The sequence below is a fragment of the Haliotis cracherodii genome, unplaced genomic scaffold (assembly GCF_022045235.1).
Source record: "Haliotis cracherodii isolate W230 unplaced genomic scaffold, xgHalCrac1.p SCAF_6, whole genome shotgun sequence".
Taxonomy (NCBI): Eukaryota; Metazoa; Mollusca; class Gastropoda; order Lepetellida; family Haliotidae; genus Haliotis; species Haliotis cracherodii.
This window is the reverse complement of record NW_027266319.1, coordinates 54,321,598-54,345,507: the sequence shown is the minus strand read 5'-3', so window position 1 is coordinate 54,345,507 and position 23,910 is coordinate 54,321,598. Positions and strand designations below refer to the sequence as shown.

At 43.0% G+C, this 23,910-nt stretch overlaps 1 protein-coding gene across 1 annotated transcript; it reads right to left on the bottom strand.

The window, feature by feature from the left end:
• Positions 1 to 1,827: 1,827 nt before the first annotated feature.
• Positions 1,828 to 23,523, bottom strand: LOC139446504 (hepatocyte growth factor receptor-like). Its single transcript, XM_071227809.1, is given in 19 exon segments — positions 1,828 to 2,022; positions 2,594 to 2,688; positions 2,691 to 2,739; positions 7,494 to 7,656; positions 8,417 to 8,526; positions 9,386 to 9,570; positions 10,790 to 10,873; positions 11,085 to 11,204; positions 12,118 to 12,409; positions 13,173 to 13,328; positions 13,887 to 14,141; positions 14,808 to 14,901; positions 16,097 to 16,264; positions 18,171 to 18,307; positions 18,495 to 18,600; positions 20,500 to 20,657; positions 21,306 to 21,472; positions 22,510 to 22,609; positions 23,500 to 23,523. Coding segments are annotated over 19 exon segments (2,658 nt in total).
• Between the last annotated feature and the right edge of the window lie 387 nt (positions 23,524 to 23,910).

The following is a 23,910-nucleotide window of genomic DNA, read 5'->3' as shown; positions in this document are numbered from 1 at the left end:
GTAGTAATGTTTATGCTTGTCTTTGGGAATGCCATCAAAGTGAATTTTGAAAAGGTTTATGACTGGTCAGATTACTGAGATCAATTCTTTGTTTGTTTGTTTGATCAGATTAGTTTGAGATTGCAGACGAACAGAAAATCACCCAACGTCCCCCTTCCCATTCTTACAATACCAATTACATGATAGTTAAAATGAAATAGAAATTCAAATTGACAATTTTAAAAAACCACAATTTAGCTGGGGTAAGAGTATTTGGCGTCATGAATGTCTTCACTTGTTTGTATACATAACGGTCAATCGGTTGCAAGTTAAACTCCAAGCATGGTTGTAGCCACCAATCACAGTGGAGATCTTTGACTGGTGTCAACAATATTATAGAGAGCTCTGCGAACGGGCTATCACTGTGAGGAGCTTGATGTTGGGATTGTAAAAGAATAGAATATTTCAAACACACCTAACTATCTACTGAAAAATACTTGTACCTCCATCAAAGGATGTATTTCACATATCACACATGCACCATAATTAACATGGACAGAGCCATTCTTAAAAGCAGAATTTAAAATGTACAACAAAGGGAGACTACTCAATATGACACATGCATCCAAGTTCATCAAATGAGGCAGTTCAAATTATTGCAGTATTTTGTGCATAATTTCCAACTATTGACAGCTGTTGTGTTCTAATTTTATGAGAAAAACAAATCTATCTAAGTAATTTTGAAGTATCATCATTGGTGCAAATGTTACATGACTATCTTGGAGCTAATGAGTGAAAATTTATATAAAATGTAAGCACTGAAAATAAGTTTGATTTGATATTAAGCTTAATGCTGATAAAGTCATGGTCCTCAGGTAAACTTTCAAAATATATAAATCTGTGATCAGGTTTCCAGTAACTGAAACAGTGAATGAACCAATGCTTCCAACTTTTTTATAATCCTCTTAGTTGGTTCAAGAATTCATACATGATATAAACCAACTAAAAAAAAAAAAATCAACAAAAGTTGATGGCATAATAAGCTGCCGCTGGACTTAGTCCCAAGTAAGGATACACCTACCCCCTATGTAAACCAGATCCAGATCTATATATGATAAAAGTACCTATGTTGGATTTTGCACGGTTTCATTAAACTAGGTCCATAGCACCATCAGTAAGTTAAGTGTCATGTAAAACTAAAAATAAAAAAGTCTTGTAAAATGCATCAACATGTTACCGGTATTACACAGTGGCCCCAGTTCGCATCATGTGACTTCCACTAAACACTGCAGAGGCACATGTTATTGTCACACTTGAATATCATTCTGTTTCAGGAGAAATCAGGATTTCTCAGTGTCCATTTTCATAAACCCCTTATACAAATGACATCATATACATGTATGTCATATCAAGGGGTACACCCGCTTGTGGAATTCTTGTTTGTTGTGTGAAAATGTGTTTTAACTGAAGTGAACAATAATTATTTCAGCAGTGGGATATTTCCCTTTTTGTTTGTCCACTTTCTTAACACTGTCATATCTGTACCATCGTAGTCTTCTTCCGGCATGTCATTAAACAGATGGCTATTTCTTTCAGCAAGTCATACAACTTTTACGAAAAAGATGATTTCAAACTGATGTCAAGCATGGAATTTCAAATGTTTCAGCCAATGAAATGACATTATCTAAAAGTTCATCCAATCAGATTATCAAAGTATCATCTGTTTGGATATGAGATTCTGATCCTAGGTCTTCCATATCATCATGGCAATATAGTTGATCCCTGAACATTCCGTGTGGCGATTTATTGCAGGGGAGGAATTTCTTGAAAGTCAAAAACAGTCTCCAATTATCCAATCACTTCCAAGTATTCCGTTGATCCACCAATATCAACCTTGCTCATGAGTGGCTTTGACTCCGCCCCTTCGTCCACACCTTCATCTGATTGGATGAAAGTCTTGAGCTCATCTTGAACAGCCTGGAATGTGGGTCGGTCTTCTGGTTTCTCAGTCCCACATCTCTGCATCAGAAAAGAAAATATTCACTGTACAAATAAAAGTTCAAATATTCACTTCAGAATTCCTGTGCGAGTTATTGGGCTGAATTATTGGGTCAGTTTATTTGTGGCTGTCCACAAACTGCAAAATAAAATATGTGCTCACTAATCTCTCCTGGAGCTCAGATAGCAGTTCCTTTTAAACATAATTATGTTAACTATTATTCACTACTGAGAAGTAAAGAATGCGACGTTTAAATATACTACTCAAAAGAAGTTAAAGAACACCCACATTTTCCATAAGACTACAGTAAATCTGTCTTGGCTGGAGGGTTTGGAACACACAGCCTTTCAATTGTGGGCGTTCTTTAACTTCTTTTGAGTAGTATAGATTCAATCCAAATATCCAATGCAATCAATACTTAGGGTCAATAATATCCAAAATAAATAATAATGCTGAAAGATGTATGAAATAAATAAATATATTAATATGAGTAATTATTAAGCTAATGATCAAGGGGAATGAAAGAAACTGTACAAGTTTTCAGTTTTCTGGTCTGTTAAAAACAATTTAAGTCATCAGTGGTAGCAATCATAAAAGACAGAATTGCGGAAGGACAAAATCGTACATGTTTTCAGGACACTGTTTGGGTTTCTTCATCCGGTTGCCTCCCTTGATGTAGGCAGGAAGATCAGCACTGTCCACATCAGGTACGGAGTTACCCCCCTTGTCAACAGCCCCAACATCACCACACCATTCGCCCACTGAAACAACAGAAAGTCATTATACAACTACTTGGTACTTAAGCCTTAACTTGTGGGTGAGCACAGTGAGTCAGTGAGATTTTACAGAACTTTTTACAAAGTTGCCAAAAACAAAGACCTCGTCAAAGACGGTTGGCGAGTGTCACAAGCTTGATGAACTTATGTAAACAACTTATGACCACATTTGACACTGAACGTAGAGAAAAGCACTACATCTAGCATTCAATTACATTGCTTAATGTGAGGTTTGTCATGTAGGTCATTGTTCCCACCTTTGTGAAGTGAACCGGACATGACAATAACACTCCAATATGTCAATCTGATGATGATGATGATGATGTTGGACATTTGCATATTCCACATCAATTTCATAATTTACAGTACATGGATCTACAAGTGCTACCATACCTACGGTAGATTCGTTTTCAGGCAACTGTGGCATGATCCACAGTAGTTTTCATATTTAATCATCATTAATTATGAACCTCTTCGGGGGAGGTTCGTCTAAGACGCCGCAATTCGCTGTGCAGAGTTGCGTCCCTTGGGCACGCCAGAAACCTATCATTGTGGGTTCGAATCCCGGTTCGCCCTGATTATGTTTCTAGGTTTGTCAGCACCATACCCGTGCTCGTGGGTTTCATCGAAGTGGTAAACGTCTGAGACCTGCATCACTTCTGGCTTTCCTCCCACATTAAGCTGACACGCTGTGATATAACTGGAATACTGTTAAAAGCGGCGTTAAACCCAACTCACTCACTCACTATGAACCTCTTAAGCCTGCAACTTTAGCCATTAGCTCGTCGAAACAAAGTAGTAAATTTCTCACTATTTGAGCTTATGACAGACCAATCCTAACAGTAAAATCAACAGAAAGGCATGCTGCAAGACAAGTTGAGGCAAGTAGGAGTAGACTGAAAGGGATGCTGCAAGACAAGTTGAGGCAAGTAGACTGAAAGGGATGCTGCAAGACAAGTTGAGGCAAGTACGAGTAGACGGAAAGGGATGCTGCAAGACAAGTTGAGGCAAGTAGGAATAGACTGAAAGGGATGCTGCAAGACAAGTTGAGGCAAGTAGGAGTAGACTGAAAGGGATGCTGCAAGACAAGCTGAGGCAAGTAGGAGTAGACTGAAAGGGGTGCTGCAAGACAAGTTGAGGCAAGTAGGAGTAGACTGAAAGGGATGCTGCAAGACAAGTTGAGACAAGTAGGAGTAGACTGAAGGGATGCTGCAAGACAAGTTGAGGCAAGTAGGAGTAGACTGAAAGGGATGCTGCAAGACAAGTTGAGGCAAGTAGACTGAAAGGGATGCTGCAAGACAAGTTGAGGCAAGTAGGAATAGACTGAAAGGGATGCTGCAAGACAAGTTGAGGCAAGTAGGAGTAGACTGAAAGGGATGCTGCAAGACAAGCTGAGGCAAGTAGGAGTAGACTGAAAGGGATGCTGCAAGACAAGTTGAGGCAAGTAGGAGTAGACTGAAAGGGATGCTGCAAGACAAGTTGAGGCAAGTAGGATTAGACTGAAAGGGATGCTGCAAGACAAGTTGAGGCAAGTAGGAGTAGACTGAAAGGGATGCTGCAAGACAAGTTGAGGAAAGTAGACTGAAAGGGATGCTGCAAGACAAGTTGAGGCAAGTACGAGTAGACTGAAAGGGATGCTGCAAGACAAGTTGAGGCAAGTAGGAGTAGACTGAAAGGGATGCTGCAAGACAAGTTGAGGAAAGTAGACTGAAAGGGATGCTGCAAGACAAGCTGAGGCAAGTAGGAGTAGACTGAAAGGGATGCTGCAAGACAAGCTGAGGCAAGTAGGAGTAGACTGAAAGGGATGCTGCAAGACAAGTTGAGGAAAGTAGACTGAAAGGGATGCTGCAAGACAAGCTGAGGCAAGTAGGAGTAGACTGAAAGGGATGCTGCAAGACAAGCTGAGGCAAGTAGGAGTAGACTGAAAGGGATGCTGCAAGACAAGCTGAGGCAAGTAGGAGTAGACTGAAAGGGATGCTGCAAAACAAGTTGAGGCAAGTAGGAGTAGACTGAAAGGGATGGTGCAGGACAAGCTGAGGCAAGTAGGAGTAGACTGAAAGGGATGCTGCAAGACGAGTTGAGGAAAGTAGACTGAAAGGGATGCTGCAAGACAAGCTGAGGCAAGTAGGAGTAGACTGAAAGGGATGCTGCAAGACAAGCTGAGGCAAGTAGGAGTAGACTGAAAGGGATGCTGCAAGACAAGCTGAGGCAAGTAGGAGTAGACTGAAAGGGATGCTGCAAAACAAGTTGAGGCAAGTAGGAGTAGACTGAAAGGGATGGTGCAGGACAAGCTGAGGCAAGTAGGAGTAGACTGAAAGGGATGCTGCAAGACGAGTTGAGGCAAGTAGGAGTAGACTGAAAGGGATGCTGCAAGACAAGTTGAGATAAGTAGGAAGTAGACTGAAAGGGATGCTGCAAGACAAGTTGAGGCAAGTAGGAGTAGACTGAAAGGGATGCTGCAAGACAAATTGAGGAAAGTAGACTGAAAGGGATGCTGCAAGACAAGTTGAGGCAAGTAGGAGTAGACTGAAAGGGATGCTGCAAGACAAGTTGAGGCAAGTAGACTGAAAGGGATGCTGCAAGACAAGTTGAGGCAAGTAGGAATAGACTGAAAGGGATGCTGCAAGACAAGTTGAGGCAAGTAGGAGTAGACTGAAAGGGATGCTGCAAGACAAGCTGAGGCAAGTAGGAGTAGACTGAAAGGGATGCTGCAAGACAAGTTGAGGCAAGTAGGAGTAGACTGAAAGGGATGCTGCAAGACAAGTTGAGGCAAGTAGGATTAGACTGAAAGGGATGCTGCAAGACAAGTTGAGGCAAGTAGGAGTAGACTGAAAGGGATGCTGCAAGACAAGTTGAGGAAAGTAGACTGAAAGGGATGCTGCAAGACAAGTTGAGGCAAGTACGAGTAGACTGAAAGGGATGCTGCAAGACAAGTTGAGGCAAGTAGGAGTAGACTGAAAGGGATGCTGCAAGACAAGTTGAGGAAAGTAGACTGAAAGGGATGCTGCAAGACAAGCTGAGGCAAGTAGGAGTAGACTGAAAGGGATGCTGCAAGACAAGCTGAGGCAAGTAGGAGTAGACTGAAAGGGATGCTGCAAGACAAGTTGAGGAAAGTAGACTGAAAGGGATGCTGCAAGACAAGCTGAGGCAAGTAGGAGTAGACTGAAAGGGATGCTGCAAGACAAGCTGAGGCAAGTAGGAGTAGACTGAAAGGGATGCTGCAAGACAAGCTGAGGCAAGTAGGAGTAGACTGAAAGGGATGCTGCAAAACAAGTTGAGGCAAGTAGGAGTAGACTGAAAGGGATGGTGCAGGACAAGCTGAGGCAAGTAGGAGTAGACTGAAAGGGATGCTGCAAGACGAGTTGAGGCAAGTAGGAGTAGACTGAAAGGGATGCTGCAAGACAAGTTGAGATAAGTAGGAAGTAGACTGAAAGGGATGCTGCAAGACAAGTTGAGGCAAGTAGGAGTAGACTGAAAGGGATGCTGCAAGACAAATTGAGGAAAGTAGACTGAAAGGGATGCTGCAAGACAAGTTGAGGCAAGTAGGAGTAGACTGAAAGGGATGCTGCAAGACAAGTTGAGGCAAGTACACTGAAAGGGATGCTGCAAGACGAGTTGAGGCAAGTAGGAGTAGACTGAAAGGGATGCTGCAAGACAAGTTGAGGCAAGTAGACTGAAAGGGATGCTGCATGACAAGTTGAGGCAAGTAGGAGTAGACTGAAAGGGATGCTGCAAGACAAGTTGAGGCAAGTACGAGTAGACGGAAAGGGATACTGCAAGACAAGTTGAGGCAAGTAGGAGTAGACTGAAAGGGATGCTGCAAGACAAGTTGAGGCAAGTAGGAGTAGACTGAAAGGGATGCTGCAAGACAAGTTGAGGCAAGTAGACTGAAAGGGATGCTGCAAGACGAGTTGAGGCAAGTAGGATTAGACTGAAAGGGATGCTGCAAGACAAGTTGAGGCAAGTAGACTGAAAGGGATGCTGCAAGACAAGTTGAGGCAAGTAGGAGTAGACTGAAAGGGATGCTGCAAGACAAGTTGAGGCAAGTAGACTGAAAGGGATGCTGCAAGACAAGTTAAGGCAAGTAGGAGTAGACGGAAAGGGATACTGCAAGACAAGTTGAGGCAAGTAGGAGTAGACTGAAAGGGATGCTGCAAGACAAGTTGAGGCAAGTAGACTGAAAGGTTCTTGTGGCACAGACTACCTCCGTATCCTAGTTGATTGTTTTTAAGGGCATGCTTTGGCAAACAACTGGTTTCAGTGTTATCAGCCCGGACATATGGAAGTGTTGGCTTCCTGATGCTAAACACCTACTCCAGGGATATTTGCCTGGAGTGTGTCAGCTATTTCCTGCTACGGCACACACTCACTGGCTGTATGGCGGGAGGCTTGCCACTTCCCAAAATGTTGCTGAAACAACACATGAAATATGTCTTTATTCATTTGTTTCATCATCTTCTGATAGTCCTCCAGCAGATTACACTAACTAGTCCCAGTTGTACGAAGGATACAGAATTAAGTCTATCATCAGTCTATATACATGTACAAATCTTTTATCTAACTAATGTCAGCATCCATTTGAGAGAAATACAAATATATCCCTATTAAATCAGCAATATCTGTCACAGCAGAACAAATGAATATTAGGATCCACACATTGTACCCATCTGTGGAATATAACGCTGTGTTCAACCGCACACAGGGTATTATTTCCCTTATTTCCCTAGTGATGTACTCACCACATCGGACTTGCTGGAGAAGTTGAAGTCGTCAATAACTTCAGGTGCCATCCATTTGAGCAGCACCTTCACAGTGCTGTCATCACCAAAGTAGAAGTCTTGTGGGAACAGCGTTCGTGTGATGCCGTACTCAGTCAGCAGGATTGTCTTCTCGGGGGTTACTCTGAAAAAGATAGTCATGTTGTCAGTAGGGTGAGGAACACATCTTACTTCCAAATTCACTCCATACTTTCAGAATCTGACTTCAGAAGTCATTGTCCTTGCCACATTAATGGAGTGAGTGAGTGAGTGTGGTTTTACGCCTCTTTTAGCAATATCACAGCGAGGGACACCCGAAATAGGCTTCACACATTGTACCCATGTGGGGAATCTAAACCTGGGTCTTTGGCGTGACGAGCGAATGCTTTAACCACTAGACTACACACCACACCCAACATTAATGGAATAACTGTGCCATAATTCATAGGATACTGTATATCGCCGTGTATAATGCAAGTTTTCATACCTAGAAATAGAGATCTCACACTTTTTGTGACACAAATGTAGGGATTTTGTACGCACTGTCAATGTGCTCCATTCTGGATCACTTTATAGACTGGATATATTATTAGCATCCACTTTGAAGGATTTTACATATGTGTGTTTGCTTTACAGATGGCAATATAAGGTAGTATTGCAGTTATTCCATTAATATGGGGACAAAAAGGACAAAATTAAACACATTTTATGGAATTAGCAAAGTATCAAAGTATCAAGGTTTATGAAGTTGAGCATTATGAAAGATAGAAAGAATTCCTTTCAGTGTCCAATCGTTGTCATATATGCTGAAGTGTCAACTCTAAGCCATATGATGTGGGAGCTGGTATCCTAACCAACACAACCCTCAACATTTAGGTGAAAGCTTCAACCATCCATCTACTTACATGCAGTTTCTGGCTGCTAGGTTCCTATGGACAACGTTCACACCCTCTAGATACGTCATCCCCTCCGATATCTGGCGGGCAAAATCTACTAGTTCTAATACTGTTATGTTCTGAAAAGAGAAACAGTAAGCACATGGTAAAATATGTTATCATAACTCCCCATCTAAATGATGAGATCTGCGACTAACGGGATCGGGTGGTCAGGCTCGTTGACTTGGTTAATACATGTCATCATATCCCAATTGCATGGATTGATGCTCATAATGTCAATCACTGGATTGTCTGGTTCAGAATTGATTATTTACAGATTGCCGTCGTATAGCTGTAATTTTGCTGTGTTAGGCGTTAAACAACAAACTAGAAAACATATGGACAATCTGAATTCAGCATTTTAAAGTATGTGACTAATTCTTGTCTGATATAACAAACAATAATACAAGATTGTTTGTATGGTTACTTTGACTGAGGTATGCCTTGCGGCGTTAAACAACAACCATGAATGATGAGATCTGATTGGTTCCCGTAACCTTGAGGATATATTATGTATCCCGCCTGAGAGGGAAATAAATTCCTGAGTGGGAGAATAAATCCCTTATACCCAGCCATGAAGCTAAAGTCAATGAAAGTTACGTGACATAGCACAAGTTGACCTCAGTTCAATCGATCAGCTGTTTTCCTTCAAATTGGATTTTCAAAAAACTTGCTAACAATGGTAGATTGAAACATTTCGGTAAGATCAATTTGTTGTATCAGTATAATACCTCCGGCTTTTGGTATAAAACACGGGATGCATTAGGTACCATTTACCCCTCATGATACAGCTTCAACTCTGTGTAGTAATACAGTACACTTTTAATGGACATGACAAGTCCTGTTCTCATAAATACAACTCAAAAGAAGTCAAATGACTCCCGATTCTTTCATATTACTGTATTTCATATATCTGTCACTGCTTGACAGATTACCCACCTTAGATGGTTCCCAGATGAAGTTTTTGAGATCCTCAGTGGCCACGAAGGGCATGATGACAGTGGGGTCGTCGCTAGCGGTGACACACACGCCCACCACGGACAGGATGTTGGGATGCTGCAGGTCCTTGAGAAGTACCGTGTCTTGGAGGAACGCCTGCATGGCTTCGACCTCCGTGTTCTTACCTGTACAGAGCAATTCATAAGGATTAAAAAATAAAAGAACTGGTTCTCCGGCAACGACTTTTGAAAACATAGTGCTGATGGGCGGTGTTTTATTTTTTGCTTGTTCAAACTAGTATGAAACCAAAATAAACAGTTGTGTACCATAGATCTGGGAAAGTGCCTCCCTACATAAACAAGCATACAAACTCCTGTTTCTGCCATGACGATAACAAGAGATGGGCAGTAAAGTAGGGCCAATGTAAAGCTATGTAACTGTGCTATATTGGATCACATTGTTTTTAAGAATAACGACTTCTAAATTTTTAGCCTAATTATACAATATAGTTTTAAGACACTATTTGCCATATTCACACCAAGAATGGGTTTCGCACATTGTACCAATGTCGGGAATGAAACCTGGATAACAGGGGGGACAAGAAAATGCTTTAGCCACTCAGCTATCCCACCTACACCACATATAATCAAGTTAAACATTTTAAGTGCCAGTGTGAGTGAGTGAGTTTGCTTCAACACATCTTCACACAGTATATCAGAAATATCATAACAGCTTGATGTGGGAGAAAAGCCAGAAGTGACGCAGGTCCCAGGTGTTTCTACTTTGGTGAAACCCACGAGCATAGTGCTGACAAACCAAGAATCACAATCATGGGATTCAAACCCACGTTCATAAGATTCTGGCATGCCAGAGGTAGAAAGTAACATTTTAGTCCACTAGTTCTTATAATGATAACAACCCTTCAATATGGCCAATATCTACTAGTATTTATGAAACCTTTACTATTGAACAGTTTGGCAAGGACAATAGTACTAGTGCCAATTTCTAACAATGCTTTCAGCCTTTGGGATTCAACTCTGCACTTACTTACATAACCTGCCCTCACCCCGTGTGAAAATACTAATTATAGCTAAAAAGGATAGAATCATCATTAAACCGTCCGCATGTTATCAGAAATCAGCGGGCCACTGTAACTTGATAATGCCCTTATATTGCATGACGACGGGCTATTATAACGCCCATTGTTAGGTGACGTCATAGGATAGGGATAGGTGACGTCACGTTCAATAGGGGGGGGGGGGGGGGGGGTCGTACCAGGGTAGTAAACCTAGCAACGGGAAAGTCTGAACCAATGTCAGGCATGCTTCAGGGAGGATTCTACAGGTCCAGACTAACATTCTTGAAAATATGTGAAATGAAAGGTAAAGCTTGAATGTTTCCCACCTTGTAGTGTTTTAACAGCCACCTGTACAGGTTTTTCATCTTCTGTCCGTTGGTACTGCGCTTTATAAACAGCACCAAAGTTGCCTGAAGACAGAATTAGCATTGTCAACATTGGAGCAACTGGGACAATCTACATATCGTGACCACAAAATACAGAAATGGGTCATGTTTGTAAAGATTTGTCCATCATTTAAACGTTAACATTCACACGTGAGTGATAATTCACATTTCATCCTGTCGGCGAGATTGCTGTAATGTATATTTGTGCTGAATCAGAATAAGATGAATTCCTCACCTTTTCCGATAAGTTCGCCAATGTCCAGCCGACTGCGAGCTATCAACATGCAGCTGATGTTCTGACGGAGGGCCGTGTCTTCGAACTTCCCCAGTAGCTCCAAAATGTACGGGCCTGAATCTGTAACGGTTACATAATGGAGATAACAAATGGAGAGTCGGTGAAATCTCATTGGTCCAGGTGAAACACTGGCTGAATCATTTCGGTGGACAAACTTGTCCACATATATATTTTTCATCTTCATCTGCGCCACTTCAATCTATCTACTGTAAATCTTAATTAATCATGATTCTCATATTGTAACATATCCTTAATAACGTGACACTTGTGTGTCAATATACTTCATATATTGAACCTTGTATTGCAACAAATTCATAATATTGTGACACTCATGTGTCTATATAGTTCATATCTTGATATTTGCATTGCAACATATTCATAATACACTTGTGTGTCAATATAGTTCATATATTGAACCTTGTATTGCAACATATTTATAACACACTTGTGTGTCAATATAGTTCATGTCTTGATCCTTCAGTTGTCTTGGTGTGAGTGAGTGAGTTGGGTTTAACACCGCTTTTAACAGTATTCCAGTCATATCACGGCGTGTCAGCTTAATGTGGGAGGAAAGCCCAAAGTGATGTCTCAGACGTTTACCACTTCGGTGAAACCAACGAGCACGGGTATGGTGCTGACAAACATAGAAATATAATCGGGGCGAACAGGAATTCGAACCCACAATCATAGGTTTCTGGCGTGCCCAAGGGACGCAACTCTGCACACTGCACTGCCTTAGACAACTGGGCCACCCGTGCCTCTCCTTGTCTTGGAACATAATTATCCTATCCTGACCCTTGTATGCAAACACATTTGTCATTCCATGCATCTTTCTGGGAAACTTAGGTCATAATATGAGGCAATAAATATAGAATTGTGAGCACTGCTTCTTATATAATAGCACGGGTAGTGTGACCCTTGTACAGAAATGATGTTCTTACTGTATTGCAACCATAGTGAACAATCCAAGTACCTTTATCATCGGTCATCTGTCCGTTCATGTCCGCCTTGACGGACACGTGGTTCATGCCGATCTCCTCCTCCTCCTTCTTGCCTTCGTAGTCCTTCAGCACGTCGGGGATGTAGTCCTCGCTGGGGCCGTGTTTGCGGTGACGACGGATAACACAGATGGTGAGCAGGACGATGACCGCGAGGATGGGGAGTACGACGCCCAGAATGACTCTGAGAGCGTTTGGTTTGTCCTGGCTGGACATGTCGTAGTACTGGAGGTATCCCACCTAGCGGTTGATGTTCCCGATCTGAACCTGGGAAGGAACAACGCAGGAGTGAGTGAGTGAGTATGGTTTTACACCGCTTAAATATTCCAGCAATATCATGGCAGGAGACACCAGAAATGGGCTTCACATATTGTACCCATGTCAGGAATTGAACCCGGGTCTTCGACGTGAAGAGCGGACCCTTAAAACACCAGGCTACCCGACCGCCCCTAACAACGCAGGAATGTTGAAGGTGTTGGTAGAACAGGACAAAGGTCCTACAAATATAAGGCAAAATATTTATAAAGCCTGTTTCTATTTTGAACTGAAGTAAGTGAGAAAAAATGTTTTACATCACAGGCAGCTCTATCACATTTGCCTGGAAATAATTGAGTGTGGGCCATAAAGTGAGTGAAAGAAGGCTGTTAGAATAAGCAAAGTATAACAACAGTCAATCACACATTTGGATCAATAAATCCTGCTATCCTGGCATCCCTATGGATTCAGAGCTGAGTGAGTGAGTGAGTGAGTGAGTGAGTGAGTGAGTGAGTGAGTGAGCGAGTCTTTACGCCGCTTTCAGCAATATTCCAGCGGGGGACACCAGAGATGGGCTTCCAACATTGTACCAATGTGGGGAATTGAACCCTTGTCAATGGCGTGACGAGTAAACGCTTAAACCACTTGGCTACCTCAACGCCCCGTAACACTCATGCATGGTTTGTTTTGTTGTGTATCACTGAACTCAGCAACATTCCAGCAATATGACGTGAGCATCAAGCACAACCTGGGAGTACAAACTGCATTCACTTACCCTCACAAGTGCCGTGCCACTGCTGTCGATGCCGCCTGGCGCACTTGGGGGGCGGCAAGTGATGGCGGTGTCCGTGGCGGCGGGGTTCAGGCACACGTCCTGGCCAACATACACCACAACGTTGGACATCAGTGGAGGGATACTGCGGAAATCTCCCTGTGTGGCAGAAAGATCATACAAATTCATAAACACATTTAGTAAACTTGTATTACCAGATGTTGAAAACTGTTGTGTATCACATCATCAAAGGAAATAATCTTGACAGAGCTGAGTAAGCTTATGATCTGAAACTTTGTCATTTTGTATGTACTTGTTTCTGCATTATCATCAGCCATCAGAGTAAGTGAGTGAGTGAGTGAGTGAGTGAGTGAGTATGGTTTAACGCCACTTTTAGCAATATTACAGCAATATCATGGCGGACATCAGTGGAGGGCCCTAGAAAGGAGCTCCACACATTGTACCCATGTCGGGAATCGAAACAGAGTCTTCGGCGCAATGAGCGACTGCTTTTTACCACTAGCCTACCCGACCAACCCACAGACATCAGATAAAACAGTATCACATTTGACTCTGTACCTATAAACTGATGTTACAACACAGCAGAGCTGTTACATGTACTGGAGCAAATGCTTTCTGACACAAGCTTAATGATCTCATTCTTCAATATCTCCTTAGTACCAATACTTTGTGTTTTAGCTATGCATCCACGGTTACCTTGATGGACAAATGGTCCTTCTTGATGTAGTTCTTGGCGTGGGCGTCACTGGAGAACTTGTAGATCTGTGGGTCAGGGAGATACATGAGAAGGCCAAACTGGGCAAGGTGAGAGATGTTCTTCCAGGTCATGACACCATCCATGTGGAACCCATAATGCACTTCTAGCGGGCTGGTAGCCGACACGTTCAAACCGCGAGCAGGGATTCCGGGAACAGGACACTGCATTTGGAATTTGTTGTCGTGGTGGCATTTCTGGAAGAGAATAATTGGACTTGTGAACTGACAGGTCACAAAATGCACAAAGTACACATTTGAAACCCCCCCCCCCCCCCCCCCCCCCAGAAAACATTAAAACACAGACTGTAAAGTAGCATCAGTAAGATTCAAAATCCCAATCAGAGATCACATATTTATTACTGTTACAAGCATAAACAAGCAACAAAGGTTTTGTCTACAATTGCTCTCAGTTATGTCCCCACATCAAACAGTGAGTGAGTTGGGTTTAACACCGCTTTCAACAGTATTCCAGTTATATCATGGCGTGCAAGCTTAATGTGGGAGGAAAGCCCAAAGTGATGCAGGTCTCAGACGTTTACCACTTCAGTGAAACCCACGAGCATGGGTATGGAGCTGACAAACCTGGAAACATAATTGGGGCAAACTGAGATTCGAACCCACAATCATAGGTTTCTGGCGTGCCCACGGGACGCAACTATGCACAATGGACACCAGACATATATTAGACATAGAAACATAATCAAGGCGAACTGGGATTTGAGCCCATGATCCTGTAACATTGGTCCACATGCTCCTATGCTTATAACGAGAGTTAAAGACCTCGTCTGCCACAGACTTCAAGCATGACCCTGCCCTGTTGCTGAGGTCAACATAAGATTAAGACTCTGTCCTGTGTCGTACCGACGTATAGATGTTTCCTCCATGGGTGGTGAAGAACATGGGGTTCTGGATGAGGTCGAGATCCTGTCCCATGACAGTGATGGACGTCCCGCCGCTGTAACACAAACAGAACAGTGTATCTTTGAATCATGCATCAATACGTGAGTGAGTTATGATGGCATTGTTCAGCCGCACAGTGTGACAACATTACCTTAGAAAACATATGGACCCGTGAAGATCCCGACTGGAATATAAGTCTTCAGCAAACCATACTTGCCATAAAAGGCGACTATGTTTGTAGTAAGAAGAGACTAACGAGATCGGGTTGTCAGGCTCGCTGACTTTGTTGATCCATGTCATCATATCCCAACTGCTTGGATCGATGCTCATGATGCCAATCACTGGATTGTCTGGTCCAGAATTGATATTTACAGAATGCCGTCTTATAGCTGTAATATTGCTGAGTTAAACAACAAACAAACAAACTAAAAAACATATGGACAATCTGAATTTAGTATTTTAAATATTGTGACAAATTCTTGTCTGACATAACCAACGATAATACAAGATTGTTTGTGTGGTTACTTTGACTGAGGTATGCCTTTGGGCTAAAATTCACATTTTGGGCATTCCGAGATTCTGTTGTCTTGAAAATTACAAAAAAGAAGTGGAACAATGTTTGAAGGGTGACTTTGTCCAGAATGATCCAGGTTTAATGCAGTTAATGATAGTATTTCCATAACATAACAATATGTAGGCTTAAAACAAAGTAACACATATCGTAGAGTTTACTTTTTTATTTTGTTGTCTTCTGGTGAATAATTTTCATAATGTCTTCATGTGTATATACAAAAGACATTATTCAACAAAGTATCCATGATTTGTTAATCTTTAAACTTTGCTTATCTTGATGATTTAATTGGATAAACTCCTGACTGGACAAACATAACTTTGCCGAGTTCTGTGTTAGAGTGAGTGAGTGAGTGAGTGAGTATGGATTTACGCCGCTTTTAGCAATATTCCAGCAATATCATGGCTTCACACATTGTACCCATGTGGGGAATCTATCTTAGAACTCTTGTTTAAATCAGAGCGCCAGGCAGGGTAACAACAAGTACCATCTTTGAACGTCTTTTGATATGATGCAGCCGTGGATTGAACCCACGACCTTCAGCTCTCTGGGAAGATGCTCTACCACTTGACCACGTACAAACTCTCTTCATGGGAGCAGCAAATTCCTATTTGAATGCATGCATAAGACGAATCCGACAATTATATCAAGGGAGGCTTAGGAAGGGCCCTGTACTTACCTAAGAATGGCGCTCTTTGGTTCAATCAAGGAGATGGTGGGGTCAGTGATGTATTCGAATGTCTTTGGGACCAGCTTTTTTAACCCTCCAAAGTTGACCTCAACTTCAACCTTGTTGTCGTTGGAAATATGCTGTGAGGTCTTGCACTCAATCACAGTCTTGTTGGATCTGTGTTGAAACATTAAAAGTTTACAGTATACAATTTACTGAATATTTTCTCAAATATTTAAGTAAGTATTTCCAGGGGAGTAGAACACTCTATTCATTTCAAGCACTTTTTTCAATAAACATTCAAATAAATTAATATATCACCATCATATATTTTCAATATTCAATTTGACATTGTACATTTGTTTTAACTGCCCATAATACATAATACTGAAAGATAGTCATGCTACCAGGGCTGGGACGAGTCCAAATGTGCTTCCCCTACCTTGTCTGACCCTACCCTTCCCCTACCTTGCCTGACCCTACCCTTCCCCTACCTTGTCTGACCCTACCCTTCCCCTACCTTGCCTGACCCTACCCTTCCCCTACCTTGCCTGACACTACCCTTCCCCTACCTTGTCTGACCCTACCCTTCCCCTACCTTGCCTGACCCTACCTTGCCTGACACTACCCTTCCCCTACCTTGCCTGACACTACCCTTCCCCTACCTTGCCTGACACTACCCTTCCCCTACCTTGTCTGACCCTACCCTTCCCCTACCTTGCCTTCCCCTACTTTGTCTGACACTACCCTTCCCCTACCTTGCCTGACCCTACCCTTCCCCTACCTTGCCTGACCCTACCCTTCCCCTACCTTGCCTGACCCTACCCTTCCCCTACCTTGTCTGACCCTACCCTTCCCCTACCTTGTCTAACCCTACCCTTCCCCTACCTTGCCTGACACTACCCTTCCCCTACCTTGTCTGACCCTACCCTTCCCCTACCTTGTCTGACACTACCCTTCCCCTACCTTGCCTGACCCTACCCTTCCCCTACCTTGCCTGACCCTACCCTTCCCCTACCTTGCCTGACCCTACCCTTCCCCTACCTTGTCTGACCCTACCCTTCCCCTACCTTGTCTGACCCTACCCTTCCCCTACCTTGCCTGACCCTACCCTTCCCCTACCTTGTCTGACCCTACCCTTCCCCTACCTTGTCTGACACTACCCTTCCCCTACCTTGTCTGACTCTACCCGGAGGTAGCCACTGGGGGTCTCAAGAGATGGATACAAAATGACTGATTGGGAATTGTCTTATCGTACCCCTGGCAAAAAATATTTAGATACACGTATAAAACGATCTGGTCATGCATACATTGAAGTTGACTGAAGCTTTATCTTTATTCAAACATATAAAAGTCAAAAGGAATGCATAGTCAGAAAGAAATGCAACAATAATGACTTGTAGTGTAACCATGGTGTTCTAGATAATTGTTGTCATTAAACAATATCATGGCTAACCATGGGTCTGGGTAGTCTTGTGGGTACCTGGGTCCTACTCGGTACCAACCCGACCCAAATACCTGAGTTACCCATCCCAGACCCATATGCTGCTTCTTTGATAAAACAATATTTGTTTGTATGTGACAAACATTTTTTAAAATGAGCTCTTAATCTCTCAAACATCTGACATGGTGCCCTGGCCAGCCTGACTGATGTGCCCAACTATATTCTGAGCTACCAAACCTCTCAAACGGTGCTGCTGCCAGGATGTGCCTATGAGCCCAAGTCTGACCTATCTAACCATCTCACACGGTGCCCCAGCGAGACTGACTGATGTGCCCAAGTCTGACCTACCTAAACATCACCACACGGTGCCCCAGCGAGACTGACGGATGTGCCCAAGTCTGACCTACATGTACCTAAACATCGCACACGGTGCCCCAGCAAGGATGAGCCCAAGTCTGACCTATCTAACCATCTCACACGGTGCCCCAGCGAGACTGACTGATGTGCCCAAGTCTGACCTACCTAAACATCACCACACGGTGCCCCAGCGAGACTGACTGATGTGCCCATGTCTGACCTACCTAACTATCTCACACGGTGCCCCAGCGAGACTGACTGATGTGCCCAAGTCTGACCTACCTAAACATCTCACACGGTGCCCCAGCGAGACTGACGGATGTGCTGCTGCCTGTGTTCATGTACAAGCCACTGATGCTAATGACTGTGCCACCCGACTTGGGGCCCTGTTCGGGTTTGAGGTCCTGCACCAAGGGCACCTGTTGGGAGAACAATCAGGGTTGTTAACGTATATCAGGAAAGTGCAATACATGCTTCTCAAACACGCCTTCATAAGGATAATGACTAAGATGTTTTAATTTTACAGTATTTTTATAACATCCTTTTTCCTCACAAGCATTTAATAGTTTTTGAGATTTAAATGATGAAGAAGTGTCGCATACTCACAACGAAGGGAAAGGGTGAGTCTGACTCAACTGTGTATTTTCCATCAACTGTCACCTTGATTGTACCACTAGCATCAGCATTGGACTTGTCCGTCTCACGGGTAAACCTGAAGAAACAGTCACATTTACGGCCCACAGGAATAACATTGTGTCACAGGTAAACCTGAACAAACAGCCATATGTACGGCCCACAGGAATAACATTGTGTCACAGGTAAACCTGAACAAACAGTCACATGTACGGCCCACAGGAATAACATTGTGTCACAGGTAAACCTGAACAAACAGTCACATGTACGGCCCACAGGAATAACATTGTGTCACAGGTAAACCTGAACAAACAGTCACATGTACGGCCCACAGGAATAACATTGTGTCACAGGTAAACCTGAAGAAACAGTCACATGTACGGCCCACAGGAATAACATTGTGTCACAGGTAAACCTGAACAAACAGTCATATGTACGGCCCACAGGAATAACATTGTGTCACAGGTAAACCTGAACAGTCACATGTACGGCCCACAGGAATAACATTGTGTCACAGGTAAACCTGAACAGTCACATGTACGGCCCACAGGAATAACATTGTGTCACAGGTAAACCTGAACAGTCACATGTACGGCCCACAGGAATAACATTGTGTCACAGGTAAACCTGAACAAACAGTCATATGTACGGCCCACAGGAATAACATTGTGTCACAGGTAAACCTGAACAGTCACATGTACGGCCCACAGGAATAACATTGTGTCACAGGTAAACCTGAACAGTCACATGTACGGCCCACAGGAATAACATTGTGTCACAGGTAAACCTGAACAGTCACATGTACGGCCCACAGGAATAACATTGTGTCACAGGTAAACCTGAACAGTCACATGTACGGCCCACAGGAATAACATTGTGTCACAGGTGAACCCGAACAAACAGTCATATGTACGGCCCACAGGAATAACATTGTGTCACAGGTAAACCTGAACAAACAGTCATATGTACGGCCCACAGGAATAACATTGTGTCACAGGTAAACCTGAACAAACAGTCATATGTACGGCCCACAGGAATAACATTGTGTCACAGGTAAACCTGAACAAACAGTCACATGTACGGCCCACAGGAATAACATTGTGTCACAGGTTAACCCAAAGTACAATGCTTGTTTAGTCCAAGTCCAGAAAGGAAATATTCTCTGGCTAACTTTTGATTACATATTAAATAACGATTGAAAAAAAAGAAAATCGTAAATATTTCATTTCAGAGACTAAATGTTACAATAAACTGTTGACAATCTGCAGGTGTATGAGTGACTGCCCTTCTACGCACCTGGGCCCCGTTCCACAAAGCGATCTTAGGGCTAAGTTGATTGTAACTCACTAAGTACGCGATCTTAAATTTTTGTGACGATCGGCCGCCCGTTCCACAAAGCAATCTTAACTAAGAGAGTTGTAAGTTAAGATCAAAATGCTAAGTTGCTCTGGACCAACTTAGGATCGCTAAAATCGATCTTAAATATTGTACCATAACAACAAAGATGGCGTATGTTGACTTATTATTATATCAGATAACATTCTGACAGTCCACAGCTCACTTACTTGTTAGCGATGTCCTCCCATATGCTGCCTTTCAGCTTATTGGTGACGGTAGAGCTGAATGAGGAATTCAGTGTCGTGTGGTGAACAGCCACCTCATCAACAAGGACAGCGATCTCGCTTGCTGAAAAATTGCTGCGACGAACGTGTTTGCCGCCGACAGAGGTCTGCGATTCAGCCATATTTCGACAATGCGTCGTCTGCTAAACATGACCAATGGAGGCCACTCTTAGGGAAACTTTCGTATCTTCATGGCTGAAGATTCCGATCTTTGTTAAGATCGGCTACTTAAGAACTTGTAAAGTTACAATCGCCCTAAGATAGCTTTGTGGAACGGGCGTAAACTTTAGCTAAGACGATTTTATAATCGACGTAAGTCTCTAAGATTGATTGTAGATACGATCGCTTTGTGGAACGGGACCCAGGATGAGGGTTCATAGTGGTCAGGGATGACGGAGCACTTGATGCCTGCGACCGTGACATCGGTGGTGATGTCCGTGTACGTCTTGCCGAGGTTGATACCCGTCACCGATATGTTTGTCTTGCCTTGGATAGGACCATTAGCTGGGCTGAACTAAAACCCGAAAATATACGTCAGGCATATTGTCAACATTGTTAGAAATTTCTAGATTTAGGGAATTATTATCTCAATCATACAGAATTTAGTAGATCTCATTTTCATTTGGTCAAAGAATCTCCTGTTTTGAAAATTCTGAGGAGCCATTTGTGACATAGAAGATGCAAAAGCAGTCTTGTAGTGACATCGGTGTGTCACAATTATTTGGACTCCAGTTATCTTAACCATACATATCTTAGTTAAGCCTTATTCCATTGGAACCAACAAGCTCTAGCTGGAAACACCCCCGCAGCCAACTTTGACGTTAATGACTAAGTGAGTTTGGTTTTACGCCGCTTTTAGCAATATTCCAGCAATATCACGGTGGTGGCCACCAGAAATTGTACCCATGTCAGGAATCAAACCCGGGTATTCGGCATGACGAGCTTTAACCGCAAGGCTACCCCACCTTATGACTAAGTGAACCTTCTTAATGCAGACTTATCACAGGCTCTTTGATCAGGCACAGTTAAACCTTTGATTTAGAAACTGATGAATATAATCAATACAAGTAATGGGTGCTAATTAAAGACAAAAACAGAGAATCCGAGGAAGCTATTAAGAAACTACACCTTAAACAAAATACAAAATGTGACATGAACTCACCCTGAGGATCTGTGGGTTGGGGCAGGTATCAGAGCGGTCCAGCCAGTTCCCCTTGCAGTGTTTCTGTAGGGTGCAGCTGTACTCGCACCAGCCACAGTTGTACTCCGCGTCCATACTCAGACACTTGCCGCAGTTGGTGACCAGTAGAGGGCACTTGTAGATACGCACTGGACAGAGAGGTGAGTGAATGAGTGAGTGAGTGAGATGGGTGGGTTAGTGAGTGAGTGAGTGAGTATGGTTTTACGACGCTTTTAGCAATATTCCAGCAATATCACGGCGGGGGACACCAGACATGGGCTTCACACATTGTACCCATGTCGGAAAACACCGATGGATAAGAGAAGAAAGTGGAGTGGCCAGTCCACTGGCCTCAAGATGAAATGGGAATGACGGATGTACACATATATGATAGTCAACACTCAGCATATATTTTACAGGGTTCTTCACGATGTAGGAATGTGCGTCCAGCACAAACGTATAGAATTGATGCAGAATGAAAATATAGGGTGTCTCTTGGGAGGCACAGTAATATTCATTGTACCAAATTATTGACAAGAAATATAAAGGTCCTGTAATTAAAGAAATTACCAAATCTTACAGTAATTCTTTCCTGTTCTTACAGTTCTTCCTGTAAGGACCCTTGAATTTAATACTGGGGGTCCCCTGGTAAGTCAAGGTGAAGGTAAAACCCTCATACCGTATTCAATGTAATAAGCGCTGTGCACGGCGATATTTGCTAATATATTGCCTAGTGAACAATCCCAATTAGCACCCCTCCCGATTGATCAATGTACACAAGACTTATTTATTCTTGTATAATATGTGTTTTATATATGCAGCCTTAATTATGGGAAATTAAATTCTGGAAAAATATATCTGTCGCATGTAAACAGTTGAGGCTGTCAGCAAAAACCACGACATTTACGATCTTTCAACTCTGCTGTTTTTCACCAAAATAATATTCTAATAAGAGCCCTGTTACTAATTTTGAGAGCGCACTGGGCGCTTATCACGTCGAATACGGTATTACAAGTCTTCATCACATAATTAATTTCTCAGGCAATCAATTTTAGCCACTAGTTATCATTGTTTGTGTGTGCTTATAAACTTTATAATTTGTTGTTTCAAAAGTGTAATCAGAAACTATGTTTCCATGTTTTGAGATGGGTTTTTCTTTTCATTTTTTTTTTAACATCAGCTGTACCTTTGATGCCACAGGGGTTAGCCAAGGGGAAGTCACTCCCTCCTGCTGTCACACTGAACGAGGCTGTCACGTATGGCAAGACGGTGCTGTTGTACATGAACTGCAACAGAAGTGTCCAAGATTACAAAAGACGGTACAATCTTGAGTGTTGTTTAATACCACAAGCAACAGAATTCAATCCTACTCTCAACAACTGGTGCAGCTAGAGAGAACTGGTCTCTTGTGCCCATCAGTTTGATGAGTGAGGACTTGCATCATAGAGGGGCGGACCCTATGTACCTCAGCTTAATTATCTGGAAGGAAAAAACAAAGTTTTGTTGCTAGGACACTTTACCTAAAGACTAAGAATTATCATCAAGGTGATTGTTTGTTTGTTGTTTAACACTGCACTCAGCAATATTCCAGCTACATGACGGCAGTCTGTAAATAATCAATTCTGCAGCAAACAATCCAGTGACTGATATCATGAGCATCGATCCATGCAATTGGGATACAATGATATGCATCATCAACCAAGTCAGCGAGTCTGACCACCTTATCCAGTCAGTCACCTTTTACGACAAGCAAAGTCACCTTTTACGGCAAGCATGGGTTGCTGAAGACATATTCTAACCCGGTTCTTCACGGGTCTCAAGGTGATTAAAATAACTTCAGATCCTGGTAAGATTCTGGTAAGAGTGAGTTTGGGTTAACGCCGCTCTGCACAATATTCAAGTTATATCACTGCCAGTCAGTCAGCTTCATGCGGTGGGAAAGCCCTTAGTGATGCAGGTCTTAAGACGTTTACCACTTTGGTGAAACACATGAGCATGGGTATGACAGTGTCAAACCAAGAAACATAATCGGGGCGAACCAGGATTCGAACCCACGACCAAGAGACTTAACTCCGCACATTGAATTGCGAGCCCTGATCCTGGTAAAATTATGGACTGCATGTCTACTCAGCAAGGAGCAGCACTGGAGACAACTGGGCCTGACAATGTTCCCTACTGTGATTCTTGCCCTCACATCCATGGATAAGTGACCTCCATGTTGAATTAATCTCTCCAGGTGAGGTGAGGTGAAATGGGGTTTAACATCGCATCCAAGATTATTGCACAAATATAGCGACGTGCATGCACGTGTGTATGTGGCTGCTTGTACTAGTCCGGACTGATGCCGATTTATAGTGCTAGCTCACTGAGATACTATGCCGCAGTTTAACATGAATACCCCACTCAGACACAGTATACTGACTCCGAGCCGACCAGTCCTTGTTTTAGCCCCTAATGCCGAGCGCCAGACAGGGTAACAACAAGTACCATCTTTTAATGTCTTATGGTATGACGCGGTCGGGGATCGAACCCCGGACCTTCCGCTCTCCGAGCGGACGCTCTACAACTGGACCACGGAGGCGGTCTA